Source organism: Lactuca virosa, chromosome 3, assembly GCF_052849685.1.
Source record: "Lactuca virosa cultivar CGN04683 chromosome 3, Lactuca_virosa_CGN04683_v6, whole genome shotgun sequence".
Classification (NCBI taxonomy): Eukaryota; Viridiplantae; Streptophyta; class Magnoliopsida; order Asterales; family Asteraceae; genus Lactuca; species Lactuca virosa.
In genome coordinates, this window is record NC_136428.1 from 155,270,623 (window position 1) to 155,284,527 (window position 13,905).

Here is a 13,905-nt window from a genome sequence, read left to right on the forward strand (position 1 = left end):
ACAATGGTTGTTGGCTAGTTTACGCACATCATATACATCAACATACACATAAAATAGCCTTTGTTTTTGTAAAACAACTTTAAATGACAAAAGATGCATTAAACTTTTGTCACATAAAAAAAATAACAATTGTAAAGTTGTCATAGAAAATATGTATGAACTTATTTTTATACAAAAACAAGTTATCCATATTCTCTAAAAACTAATATTTCCAAAAATCAAAAAATCTAACCAAACTTGCAAGGAGACTCTTGATACCAATTGTTGGGTTTTAGTTCAAAAATAGTTTCATAAACTAGAAAAATATGGCAAACGGAAGACTTAGATTTTCGAAATAACATAAACATTTTATACCCACCAAGGATCATCTTGCAAGTTATAGAAAGATTAAAACACCAACCATAGAAATGATAAAGAAATAACAACCTTGGTTGTTCTTTGGATCCTCTTGGGAGGCTTGGAAGTTGATGAAGAATGTGGAACCTTTGAGACACCAACAGTGACTCAACTTGATGTAGATGCTAGCCCATAAACTCTTAAACCCTTAAGTTTTAAGTTCATAACCAATATGAACTTAAAGAGGGCATGAAGATGTAAGTAATCTTGAAGAAAAGAAGAACAAAAGGGAGAGAGTAACCTCCTCTTAGGAGGTTACGGTTTTGAGGAGTTAGAATGGATCAACCAACTCAAGTATGCAAGCCTCAAATGTATATTGTCTTAAATTGAAGTCTTTAACCATTAGGTCATTCCACTTTAGACAAGCATGTCTCTAAAGCAACTTGTCCCCCATGCATGCATCATGCTTCATTTCTTTTTAATAAACTAAGTGAAAAGTCATCCCTCTTTATGTCTCCCTCATTTTTCGGCCATCATGAAGGAAAAAGAAAATGAAGTTTATATTTTATAAAATCAAAGTTTATAAGATATAAACTTTGTCTTTTGCTAAAAGACAAAAGGTTTACATTGTCCACAATGTTGTGCATGACTTATTAATTCATACATTATGAAATAATATGTTATATTACTTGCTAATGAAATTATTATTTTCATTAAATAAATAATTTCCAATTTAATTATAAGAGTTTTTTGAATATTTATTAAAATCAATTTCTAATAAATAATCAATTATATCAAGTTGTTGTTAGTGTGACCCATTAGTATCATATATTAATTATCAATATCCCTGTAATATGACTTTTGAGCATACTAGATCTTTCACTGACATTCATTATAGAACGCCTGCCATTTGAATGCCTAACGTTCTGTGCCAAACAATAACTAATTTAGATATAAAGTGAATCAATGATTGTGTGTGAAATGTATTTTGCGACTTATGCACATTTAGTAAGTAAAACTATTAACTCACATTGGCTTTGCGACTTATGCACATTTAGTAAGTAAAACTATTAACTCACATTGGCTTTGACGAATCTTTTATTAACTCCAAGTTTCGAGCTCCCCTAGAGTTGTCAAGACCTAAAGACCTCACCTAAGCACGTATACCACTGAATTATTAAGTATGTCTCCAGTTCATAATCATAGTTTTAATAAATATTCATTTATTATATTTTCACTTTTACTTGGTTTCGTTCGCATTCATTCATCTTTACACTTACCAACACCCACTAAAGTTTACGTTACTTTACTTAATACCCTTTAGATCATGTACACAACCTTTAAACCTTTTATATCAACTTTTTTTATAAATAGTAAATCGTTAATTAGTATTGAACAACTATCACCACGTAAACTCTTTAATTTATTTATAATGCTCAACATGATTATTTAAATCTACGTAACCATCCACAAATTTCTAAAATATAATTAAAAGCCATTTTCAACATTTTTATTACAATGACATATTGATATTATGAATTTACAACATTGGTCCTTAGAATTTAGCCATAATTACACTTTAAACACCAAACCCAAAATCTCTACATTCTAATATTTTCAAGAATGTCTTTGAACCCTTGAACTTTAGTTATACCCTTAAGGAATTATAATTACACCACATATCTCCACCAATTTTTTAATTAATTTTTTTAATACCTTTTAGTTGTTAATTAAATCTTTTAATTTCTTATTAATTCCTTTTATTCGATTTTAATGTCTTTTACATCCATTTTATTAACTTTTGTCAATATCACTTTGTAAGCCTCACAAACACTCAAGACAAGGTTAATGGCGATTAGGGTTTCTTCTGGCCGTCAAGAGGGGATAAGGGGCTGGAGGTAAGGACTTAAGGTCCTTTAAATAAGGTGCAAACCCTAAAAATTAGGTTCAAATCGATTAGGGTTTCTTCACAAAGTGCGCTAAAATCACTTTGTAAGCCTCACAAACACTCAAGACAAGGTTAATGGCGATTAGGGTTTCTTCTGGCCGTCAAGAGGGGATAAGGGGCTAGAGGTAAGGACTTAAGGTCCTTTAAATAAGGTGCAAACCCTAAAAATTAGGGTTTCATCTCCCAGATCCTACTCGTCGAGTTCGGGTCCTCCGACTCGTTGTGTAGATCCAATAATCCACGCGGGCTACCCCGCCTCTACACGACGAGTTTGGGGAAACCAACTCGTCGAGTAAGTCCATAAACATGTAAATAATACTTTAAAACTTATACCTCGGAGTCGAGGTGTTACATTTATTCATACCATATATATATATATATATATATATATATATATATATATATATATATATATATAAACCGGTTCCGGAGGGTACCCAGCGGGTAGCGGCTTCAAAAAAATGAGAACCAGAACCGGAACCGCTTAAAGCGGTTCCATAACTTTAGGAACCGGAACCGAAACTGCAAAAGGCAGTTCCAGTTCCAGAACCGGCAGTTCCGATGCGCTTCTGGTTCCGAAAGCGGGTACCTAGTTCCGATGCTCGTCCCTATCGTAAATTAAAGGCTATTTGTTTAAAACGCTGTTCTGAAAATCTTGCACCACTTTTCAACAATTCTTAATAAAAGCCTAATATTTGTTATGTGTTATGTGAAGTGTTATATGTTCTTTTTATGTTAGAAGAGTCAAGTTCTGATCCTTTGAAAACTTGAAGTTTTATTTTTGTTGGTTTTAGTTATCAAAAGTCTTTAAATTTGTTTAGAAAAGTTTGATATTATCACAATCATAAAATGTGAATATAGTTAGAAATCTTTGGTATTTTTCTCATTGTATATTTAAAAGATATTATGGCAATAGTTCATGTGTTTATATTTATAACTGTAATTGTATCTTGGGGTTTTGTTGTAAAAAACATTTAAAAAAAATTGGGCCAAGGAGTTGCATCCCTTTTTCGTTCATTAGATGTTTAGATTATTCCGGATTCTAATACAGATTCCATCTTTAGTTGGTAACTACATTAATTGCGCCCATTTCTCATCACGTGTTCGATTCTTCACTCTACATGGATCTCACTTTGGTAGGAGCACTTACACCTTTAGATGATTGTAGTTTTGCCAACTTTTGTGGATAGCTCGTTCCTTGCCATTTTTGGGCCGAGATATTTTTCTAGGTTTTGTTCATTGACGTGGGGTGAAAATTGTGGGGAGTAAGGAATATTCTAACTCAGGAACACTTTCTTATGGCGTGTGGGCTAAATCGGACCACGAAATTATGTCACGTGAACCATATTGGTGAAGTATTTTGTAAGCCTCACAAACACTCAAGACAAGGTTAATGGTGATTAGGGTTTCTTCTGGTCATCAAGAGGGGATAAGGGGCTGGAGGTAAGGACTTAAGGTCCTTTAAATAAGGTGCAAACCCTAAAAATTAGGGTTTCATCTCCCAGATCCTACTCGTCGAGTTCGGGTCCTCCGACTCGTTGTGTAGATCCAATAATCCACGCGGGCTACCCCGCCTCTACACGACGAGTTTGGGGAAACCAACTCGTCGAGTAAGTCCATAAACATGTAAATAATACTTTAAAACTTATACCTGGGAGTCGGGGTGTTACATTTATTCATACCATATATATATATATATATATATATATATATATATATATATATAACCGGTTCCGGAGGGTACCCAGCGGGTAGCGGCTTCAAAAAAATGAGAACCGGAACTGGAACCGCTTAAAGCGGTTCCATAACTTTAGGAATCGGAACCGAAACCGCAAAAGGCAGTTCCAGTTCCAGAACCGGCAGTTCCGAGACGCTTCTGGTTCCGAAAGCGGGTACCTAGTTCCGATGCTCGTCCCTATCGTAAATTTAAGGCTATTTGTTTAAAACGTCGTTCTGAAAATCTTGCACCAATTTTCAACAATTCTTAGTAAAAGCCTAATATTTGTTATGTGTTATGTGAAGTGTTATATGTTCTTTTTATGTTAGAAGAGTCAAGTTTTGATCCTTTGAAAACTTGAAGTTTTATTTTTGTTGGTTTTAGTTATCAAAAGTCTTTAAATTTGTTTAGAAAAGTTTGATATTATCGCAATCATAAAATGTGAATATAGTTAGAAATTTTTGGTATTTTTCTCATTGTATATTTAAAAGATATTATGGCAATAGTTCATGTGTTTATATTTATAACTGTAATTGTATCTTGGGGTTTTGTTGTAAAAAACATTTAAAAAAAAAAGGAGTTGTATCCCTTTTTCGTTCATTAGATGTTTAGATTATTCCGGATTCTAATATAGATTCCATCTTTAGTTGGTAACTACATTAATTGCGCCCATTTCTCATCACGTGTTCGATTCTTCACTCTACATGGATCTCACTTTGGTAGGAGCACTTACACCTTTAGATGATTGTAGTTTTGCCAACTTTTGTGGATAGCTCGTTCCTTGCCATTTTTGGGCCGAGATATTTTTCTAGGTTTTGTTCATTGACGTGGGGTGAAAATTGTGAGGAGTAAGGAATATTCTAACTGAGGAACACTTTTTTATGGCGTGTGGGCTAAATCGGACCACGAAATTATGTCACGTGAACCATATTGGTGAAGTATGCATGGTTACATTATATCTCATACAAAATTTATCCCTTGCTAGAAGTGTAACAAAGGCTCGTCCCTTAATGTGATTTTTATTTCTAAAAAAAAATTGATTATTTTTTTTTATTTTAAGGGTGTTGTCGTGAATTGCTACCTAAGATGTTCATTCTTTTTCTTTTTAGGTTAGTTCATTCCGAGTTCATTTTAATCTTGTATTACTTGAGGACAATTAAGGCTTATGCTTGAGGTGATTTAATAGTTTCATTTTATTTACTTCTTTTTCTAGTTTATTTTAGCATAATTCATCTCATTTTAGTTAGTCTTCATGCATATTTTCTCATTTTGTTATTTTTCATCTTTATCGGGCTCTTTCTAGTCTTTTGAGCTTATTTATAAATTTATCAAAGTCTATTTAATGCGGAGCGGTTATGAGAGTTTGAAGCCTTGAAACAAGTAGTTTGTGGTGCATAATCGGATTACTTGACGGGCACGATTGGGCTAGTGGTCTAAGAAGAGATGTGATGATTTGGGCTTAGGAAGATAAAAGGAAGATATGGGCTAATTTGGAAGCATTGTATTGGCAATCAATATGAGATTGATCTTAAAAAAAAGATGGAAAAGGATATTTAAAATTGCAGAATTGATTGATCGAGTGAGTATTTGAGCTTTGGATGGCTTAAAGGAGGTGAATCGGGCAAAAGGTGAAGAAATAATAAAGAATTATGGGTTGTGACCTGATGGAATGGAATGCAAACTGGGCTAGTAGGCTAATGAAATTCAGACCCAAGAAACAAAATTGGTCCATTCCTTACCAGATTATGCGGCCCACGTGGGAATTAGGCCAAAAGTCATGCGACCCGCATGACCTCCTAGAGGGACATTTTCGAAATTTTTTTTTTTGGTTATTATTTGAGGAAGGTTGGCGTGGTTCTTTTGCACATCAGAAAAATTGTAGTTTTCTTTGGACTTGTGGGAGCTTTTGAAGGGAGAAAACCTTGGAACTTCCATCCTTTCATCCTTGAATATTGATATATGTTTGATATTTCTAACTCTTATTTTAGTTTCTTGAGCTTAGTCATGCTTGGATAAACTAATCTTAGTTGATTTTGGTAAAATCCATGGATACTTAGTTGTGTGAAGACTATTATGAACTTGTGGTGATCTTTATGAAAGTGTTTTGCATTTGAACATCTCATTATCTATATGTCTTTATTCATGAGTTTAGATGTTTGTTGGGTGATTAGTTGGTTAATTTCTTGATTAAGTAATGGATCCTTAAATTAGTAAGCAACAGATGGTTCTTGTGTTAGTTTTCACTTCATACAATCATAAAAACATTTTCTCTAACATGGTAGTGAAAGCATTTGACTCCTCTTGGATTTGGTGACATTTAACTCTTAATGCTAGTAAACTTTCACTAATTATATGCTTAATGGAAATTGTGACTAAAACTAAGGAAACATGTTATGAGCTTCTCTAGCTATTTTACTGACTAAGAAAAATATAGATAATCTCATGCTTCTTGGATTACTATAGCCAAGTTAATTTGAACCATAAGTCTTGCACCATAATGTCTAATGATTATTAACTAAATGTCCTTGTGATGAAAGCCAAAGTCAAGCATTCATCTTTGTAATGATTTTACATCAAACCTTGCTTTTGTTGAATTGTGTTTTTAAATCTTGATATAGTTCTAATTTTCTTTTAAGACATCTCAAAATATCAAAATCCCCCAATTTTACTTTTATTTCCTTTTCACAAGTATTTGTACAACAATATTTACATAGAGTAACAACTGAACCAATCTTCGTGGATTCAATCCTTTTTACCATTATACACTATTTTGTATACAAGATTAAGGGTGTTTATTTTTGTTGGCCTCGACAACCACTATTAACCTTTTTTCCAGCTATATTATTGTCCATCGTTCATGTACGTCATGTAGGATTTGCCAAGAATTCAAGTTGATGATGATTTTAGGTAGGATAGATTTGGAGATATATTTGATAAGAAATTAAATATCATTCTATATTTTCTTCTTATTTATACTTCTATCATTTTAGATATAAGATAGTGACAAATACATTTAAATATGAGAAATTAAATATCTTCCTACTTTTTATTCCTACCAATCCTCCTACTCATTTAAATGATGACATGTTTCACATTAGTATATTAAAATATCATTAAATAAACATTAAATGTTACACATGTCACCATTTAATTTGATAGAATGATTTATAGGAATAAAAAGTAAGATGATATTTAACTTCTCTTTAAATTTTATTAATTTCATTAAATATAATATTTTTCATTTCATCCTTTTTAACATCTATATGAAAATGAAAAAGAAAAAAAAATATAGAAAGATATTTAATTTCTCATATTTTATTCACATATTACTTTTATATTACTTTTGTATTTTATATGTACTTTTGTATTTTATATGGTTGGGAAGAAGGCAAATAAAGTAGATACTCTTTGTAAATTTAATACATGTTTATCATTTCCAATATTATCTTCAACCCCCAATTCTTTAGTCTTATGTTATTTTATTTTGTCTACCTAATTAATTAATTAATTAATTAATATATATATATATATATATATATATATATATATATATATATATATATATATTGAAATCTTATTCGGTGAGGCCCGATTAATTTTTGCCAAACCAATTAAAGTTGTTTTTGCCAAACCAATTAAAGTTGTCTTTTAACCCGCAAACCCAATGTTCCCAATTAACCCTGAACCCAAAAACCGAATAAGGTTCAGTTTAAAACCAAATAAGGCTCACATCACCCCTAAAAAAGATGTGTGAGACAAATACATTCCCAACATTCTAACTTTTTCATTGATTTGCGATAAAATTATCAATGAAAAGTGTAGCAAATAGCATAACTATTCCCATAATGAACAACTAGTATAAGGAAAAGACAGAAAAATAAGTTATTGTTATCAATCTATCATATCATCAAGAACAACTTTACATATAGGAAAACTAGTCAACCACCATGAGAGAGAGAGAGAGAGGTTTTACTATTAAGTATTAACAATGGCAACAAACCTTATGTAACAAACTATTTCTCAAATAAATTATAATCAAATCAACTTTCCATCCACTGAGAAGGTGGAGGGCTTGTTTTTGTCTTCTCTGGACCTGCAACCAAATTTCCATTTCTACCCTTCATCAACAACACATAATCACAACTACAAAATTCCATATTTGCCCTTTACACAAGACATACCATGAATTCCACGCATCTCAACTTCACGCAGTTCTTGGACAAGTGCACAGCAGCAGCACATGACATGTGATAGAAAGTCATCACACCACCCACCCTATCAAATATCAATCATAACAATTAATTTCTAAATTATTAAAATAAAAATTAAATAAATAAATAAATATGATAATTTTTAATACATACAGTGATATTCAGAGTCTTCCTCAGCTTTCTCCTAATGCAACAGGTGTAGCAGCAACATGATAATATTAGAGAATACGCCATAAGCTCATTACACGCCTCTCCTGAAGCTGCTCAATTCATTACATTAAATTATAAAAGACATTTTTACCCTTGTTATGTTATGTTCTTGAAATAAAATGTTAAAAACATCTTCTTTATTCTTACTCATGTGCCTGTTTGTTGCCACAGATGCAATCTTTGAAAACGTCCCACATGGAAAGAAGAAGGTCCTCATGCCTACACATATCAATACAAAAAATTTTAAAAAAAATACTTAAAGTATTTATATATTTTGAATTTTGATATAAAGATAATGAAAAAAAGTTTAGAAAATGAGAAAACATAATAAACATACACATCTTAGGCTCTGAACAACACCCAAGTAGATCTGAATGCCATTCTTGATGTCCATATGGAACTAAAGATGTGATTCTGCAACACCACTTGACTAAATGACCATTTTACCCTTACATTCCAAAACCCAAATTGTCAAATTATGAAAAACGAAAACCAACCTTGAAGTTGAGTGTGGCTTTGTATTTGTATTTGAATCAGTCTCATCTTGAACTTGTTTATTGGTGTTAATAACATCTGGATATTGAGGCTCTATTCTCTTTTTTGGTGAATCCTGTTGATGTTGAGAATTTGAAGCAACAACTTGAGTGACTTCAATCAGATGTTGAATTACTTCACATTGTCCCACATCTAAATTAGCTTGTGATCTTTGTAATTCCATATGAAGCTTTTCATTTTCCTTCTGAATAACCTCCTTGAAGGGTAAATTCGGGTAGCTACATGAAAGTGTTTTCTTCAAAACTGCAGTATCAGTATGTGAAGGATCAGGCTTCATGATAACATCTTGCACCTTTCTATCTTCATCATCCAATGTGTATTCCCTTTGATCCATTTCAATATACTCCAATCTTTCCTGAAACAAAATATTTATAACTCTGTCTTAAAAAAATGTAAAATAAATTAGAATTTAGAACAAGATGAAGTTTAGTTTATGTACTCTGACTCGAGCATTATCAACAAGAGTGATGAGTGGGATAATCTTTAAGTATCGATCAATTTCATTTTGTGCTTTTCTGAATTGATAAACAATATTCCATCCCATTGCAAGTAAGTAGAGATAGCTTCTATCTTGACAACTGTTGACTAAAATGTAGGATCTTCTTAATGCATCTTCAAGTTGTTCTAAAGGCTCACGTGTTTCTGGATACCTTTTAAGCTCACTGATTTTGAGTTGTTGTAGAAGATTTCCAATCAATTTCAAATGCATTGCAAATTGTTTGCAGTTCTTCTTGTGTAAACGAGCTGTGGTAGCAGCTTGAACAATCATTCCTATTAGCTTCACTGCATCTAAACCTGTAAGTTGGGCTACATTTGCAATGTCTCCAAAATGATCCCATGCTGCAGCCATTGAAGATTCTTCAAACTAATTCCCAAAACCCTAAATTTCTTCACTTGTTATGTTTCTCAATTCACGGATTCATGAAGCGCATTCGAAATAGAAATAGGTTCGATTGTTTCTTTTATGGAAACTTAAAAGGATCTTCGAGAAATGGAATTGAATTCAAAGATCCTCAATAGCAGAATCTGGTAAAGATTGAAATTAGTCAGTATTTTATTGCAGAATGATAGTGAAAAGGAAATGAGCGACGCAAGATCTCAGAGATTCTCTGTTAGCTTTCGCTTTCTTTATCTGATAAAGGCGAAGGATTGACTAAAAAGGAACAAATAGTAAAAATACATACAGCGTATATCGGTAATTTACAGTCTTCTACTAGAAGAAACTCTAAAAAAACAAGTAGATCAAAGAAAAAAAACATGATAAATTATAATAAAAAGAACAGCGCATAATCATTTAAAAGAAGAGAATTTTTCAGATTCAATTAAAGTTGACCTTAATCGCAACAGATGCAATTTGAAAGAACAATTGGCATGCATATTAAACCGTATTCACCGACAATTAACACACACTAGAGTGTGAAAGTAAACGAAATAGTAAACGAAGTAGCAAAAATCAGAATGTTGGATAGATATATGTATTTTTACCTTTGGTGTTCAGTCTTTTAGGGTTCATTGAGGAATTTGCTAGCTTTTTTTGCTGGATACAATGTGTGTAGTTGTTTGGTGAGCATTGAAGCAGATACAACGAGCATGCATTTATTTGCTGGATTGGTTAGTCAAAACACAGACGAATTTCGTCTTCTTCTATTTCCTGATTCTTCTTCCTCATGATAGATTTCAGAGCATTTTGGCAGAAATTGAACCTTCTCTTTTTCTCTCTCTCTAAAACAGTGGGGAGTTGGGTTCGGTGTCGTTTGTCTCTGCTCTAGCAATGTGTGTGTGTGTGTGAGAGAGAGAGAGAGGGGGTAAAGAAATAGTGACAGACAAGCAAAGTTGTAAAATAATAGGATGGATAGTGTGTTTGCCTATTTCACAAAATTGCATTTGATGCCCCTAATATTTTGTTAGATTGTAGATGAAGACAAATCTAACCCAAATAGGTACAATCAACCCTTTACAAATCTAAAATTGGTTGTCCTATTCTTTTTCAACCATATTTAGCTATTTTTACATATTAACTGAAACACTATTCGTTATTTGATAGTTAAAAAAAATAGTTGTAACTGAAAAATTAACTTATAAAAAATAACGTACCATAAAAAACTAGTTGATAAGCTATCTAGAATATATAAAATGACATAAAAACAATGCTTTGTAATTGTTAGTTGAAAAGATAGTTGTTAGAAGAATATGTTTTTTATAATTAATTAAACATAAATTTAGGAAAATTTTTGGAAAAAAATCTTAAAAACCTAGTCTAATTAGTTTTTTAAAAGTAGTTTATAAGCTATTTTTTTGCTTGTCAAACACGACAACTTAACAAAAACTCAAAAAATAAGTTAGATTATCAACTAGTTGTAACGCACTAAAACACATATTTTACAAATAGTTAAATAATATATCAAATCAGATGCATAAACATGGACATGTGATAAAAATTTAGATGGAGAGTGATAATATTTAATAGGACACAAAAAAAGGTTTTATACATTTGATATATATTTTGACCTAATTTTTTTATAAAAAAAACAACCATATTAATAGTGGTTAACAAAAATAAATAAATCATTTTTATAGATAATAAATATAAGTTATCATATTTTGAATTTTGATATTTTATGTTTAAAAAATAATATAAAAGATATTGATTGTGAAAAACACATGAAAAGTGGAAGAAAAAAAAGACAAATAACCCTAAAAAATCAAAAATTACATCCTTTTGTCATTGGGAGAGCTTCAAGATTACCACATGTAGACACGCGTCGCCGCCCTCCTCAACCTATCTTCGGCCTTCGTTTCCCTCAGCCCGTCTCTTCCGTCGTTTTCTTATCTCCTCCTAATTTTCTTTGCTTTTGTCTTCTTGAATTATTTTTTCTAATTAACTGTTAGGTTGGTCGGTATGGAGGCAATATCACGTATAGGAACCGACATGAAAGGGGTTTCTACTAGTGAAATCACCCCAAGTTAGGCTATAAGTATAAGGAGTGGTTCACAAGGTTGTTACCGACACATCAACGCCACATCAACTCCACTACATCCTTAGTTACTATGAGAATACCTACAACTCCACATAACGACTTTTATATAAATAAAATAAATAAATTTTAAAAGAGGAGAGAGAGAGAGAGAGAGAGAGAGAGAGAGAAAAGGTATGAATAAGAGAGAGATTGTGAATATTCGTGACTCTATTCACTTGACTTCACAACCACAATGTTCTTACTCAACTGTGGGGTGGTGTTCACCATGAGGTGGCATTGATACATCATCCTTACGCTCATGGTTATGGGAGTACTCTTTATAGACTTATCATAAGTATCTTGTGGAGTGGGGGTTTCCACGATCGTTCACAGAGAGAGATAAACTTTTCTCTCTTTTTTCCCATCTCGTTTTCTCTCTTTCTCTCTCTTCTTATTGGAACTTCACTAGTAAATATCATTTTCAAAAGCTAGTAGGTGTATTGTAAAATGGTTTAATAATGAACCTTTTACCTCTATATAAAAAAAATAATGGTAAGTGGTGACTAAGCTTGAGGAAGACACATATGTACTTGGTTTCCACTTGCATTTGAGCTTTGAAAAAATTGCAAAAATGGTTTCTATGTTTGTTAAAATTATATGATTTTGGTCCAAAAAAGTTTTGTGGTGCAAAAGTAGTCCAATTTTGGATACTTTATGCATTTTTGGTCCAAAAATGTTATGTAACATACATAAAATATGGTCCCAAAAATTTTGTTTTTAATTTATTAAATAAACAACATTTGTTAAAAACATCCAACCATGTTCATAAACCAAAGTATTCATATCAAAAACATCAAAGTAAAATCCCAGGCAAATCATGGTGTGTGCAGTGTAGTCATCCCGAGCTCTTCCCCTTGCTACCGGAAATACCTGAAACCAAAACTGAAAATCGTAAGCACGAAGCTTAGTGAATTTCCCCAAAATACCACATACCAAAACACATAATCACATATAGTGGGCCCCGCCCGGCATCAGACATAGTCCGGCATCGGGCCCCGCCCGGCATCGAGTTGAACTCGGCATACACATATCATATATCAAATAAACACACATACACATACACTAATCACATAGATACGAAGCATACAAATAGTCATCGGGCACCGCCCGACATCGGACCTTATTTTGGAAGCATACGAGTACAGACACATGCAAGGGTCACGAAGACACAGAGCATACAACTATTCCTCGGGCCCTGCCCGGCATCAGACCGTAATCCGGAAAGCATATAATCATAAACATGGGCCGGCATTGGTGCCTTCGACCCGTTCATTTCAAGAGGAAACTAACCTCGCTAAGATGAATGATACGGATGATCCCGGACTGCTGGTCCTATGATTCCCCGAGCTATCAATTGACAAATAAAAGCTAATTAAGTTCGGGATCTCTATCACTTAACCACAAGTCCTCACTGGGGTAAAATACCGTATTACCCCTAACATAATCTTGTCCCAAAATGAAACTCTAAATCATAACCAATGGCCCAAAAGAGATAAATAATCCAACAAGGCCTAATATATGGCCCAATTTCCAATTGGTCCCAATCCCTTCTCATGGCCCTAAACCAAGGCCCAAAAACATTTTCCTAACCCAAAAGTCGATTCCAGATGGCCCACTGAGGCCCAACGCACAATCCTAAGAAAACAGCCCAAACCGAGGCCCAAAAGACAGCAACCCAAATCCACTGAGTACGCGGGGCGTACTCATCTGTACGCTTAGCGTACAGGATGCATGGCTTGTACGTTGCACGTACGGGCTTGTACGCCCAGCGTACTCTCCTGTTAAGCCAAAATCCCAAAAAGAGCTTAATCCCTTAAGACCTGAAGCTCCAAAAGCAGATCTAAGTCCATTGAAGGGTCTTAACCCATAAAGTCGATTACTTGGCGGCTTGCATGCCCCCAAATGGGCCCA

At 33.2% G+C, this 13,905-nt stretch overlaps 1 protein-coding gene across 1 annotated transcript; it reads right to left on the reverse strand.

The window, feature by feature from the left end:
* Window positions 1–7,860: 7,860 nt before the first annotated feature.
* Window positions 7,861–10,814, reverse strand: MCA1 (PLAC8 family protein). The gene is made up of 8 exons (XM_079085762.1): window positions 10,463–10,814; window positions 9,417–10,003; window positions 8,920–9,332; window positions 8,760–8,836; window positions 8,570–8,641; window positions 8,366–8,472; window positions 8,183–8,276; window positions 7,861–8,094 (listed from the first exon to the last, which is right to left on the reverse strand). Exons 2-8 carry the CDS (start codon window positions 9,825–9,827, stop codon window positions 8,042–8,044), a joined length of 1,227 nt encoding a protein of 408 aa, XP_078941888.1. The 5' UTR covers window positions 9,828–10,003; window positions 10,463–10,814; the 3' UTR covers window positions 7,861–8,041.
* Window positions 10,815–13,905: the final 3,091 nt, after the last annotated feature.

What these genes read in the sequence shown, in the direction of transcription:
- MCA1 (XM_079085762.1), bottom strand. Translation starts at nt 9,827, where the DNA reads ATGGCTGCAGCATGGGATCATTTTGGAGACATTGCAAATGTAGCCCAA. An exon ending in TTGATAATGCTCGAGTCAGA is followed by an intron (nt 9,333 to 9,416) that starts GTACATAAACTA and finishes ATTTTGTTTCAG; the next exon opens with GAAAGATTGGAGTATATTGA. An exon ending in GGAAGACTCTGAATATCACT is followed by an intron (nt 8,277 to 8,365) that starts GTATGTATTAAA and finishes GATATTTGATAG; the next exon opens with GGTGGGTGGTGTGATGACTT.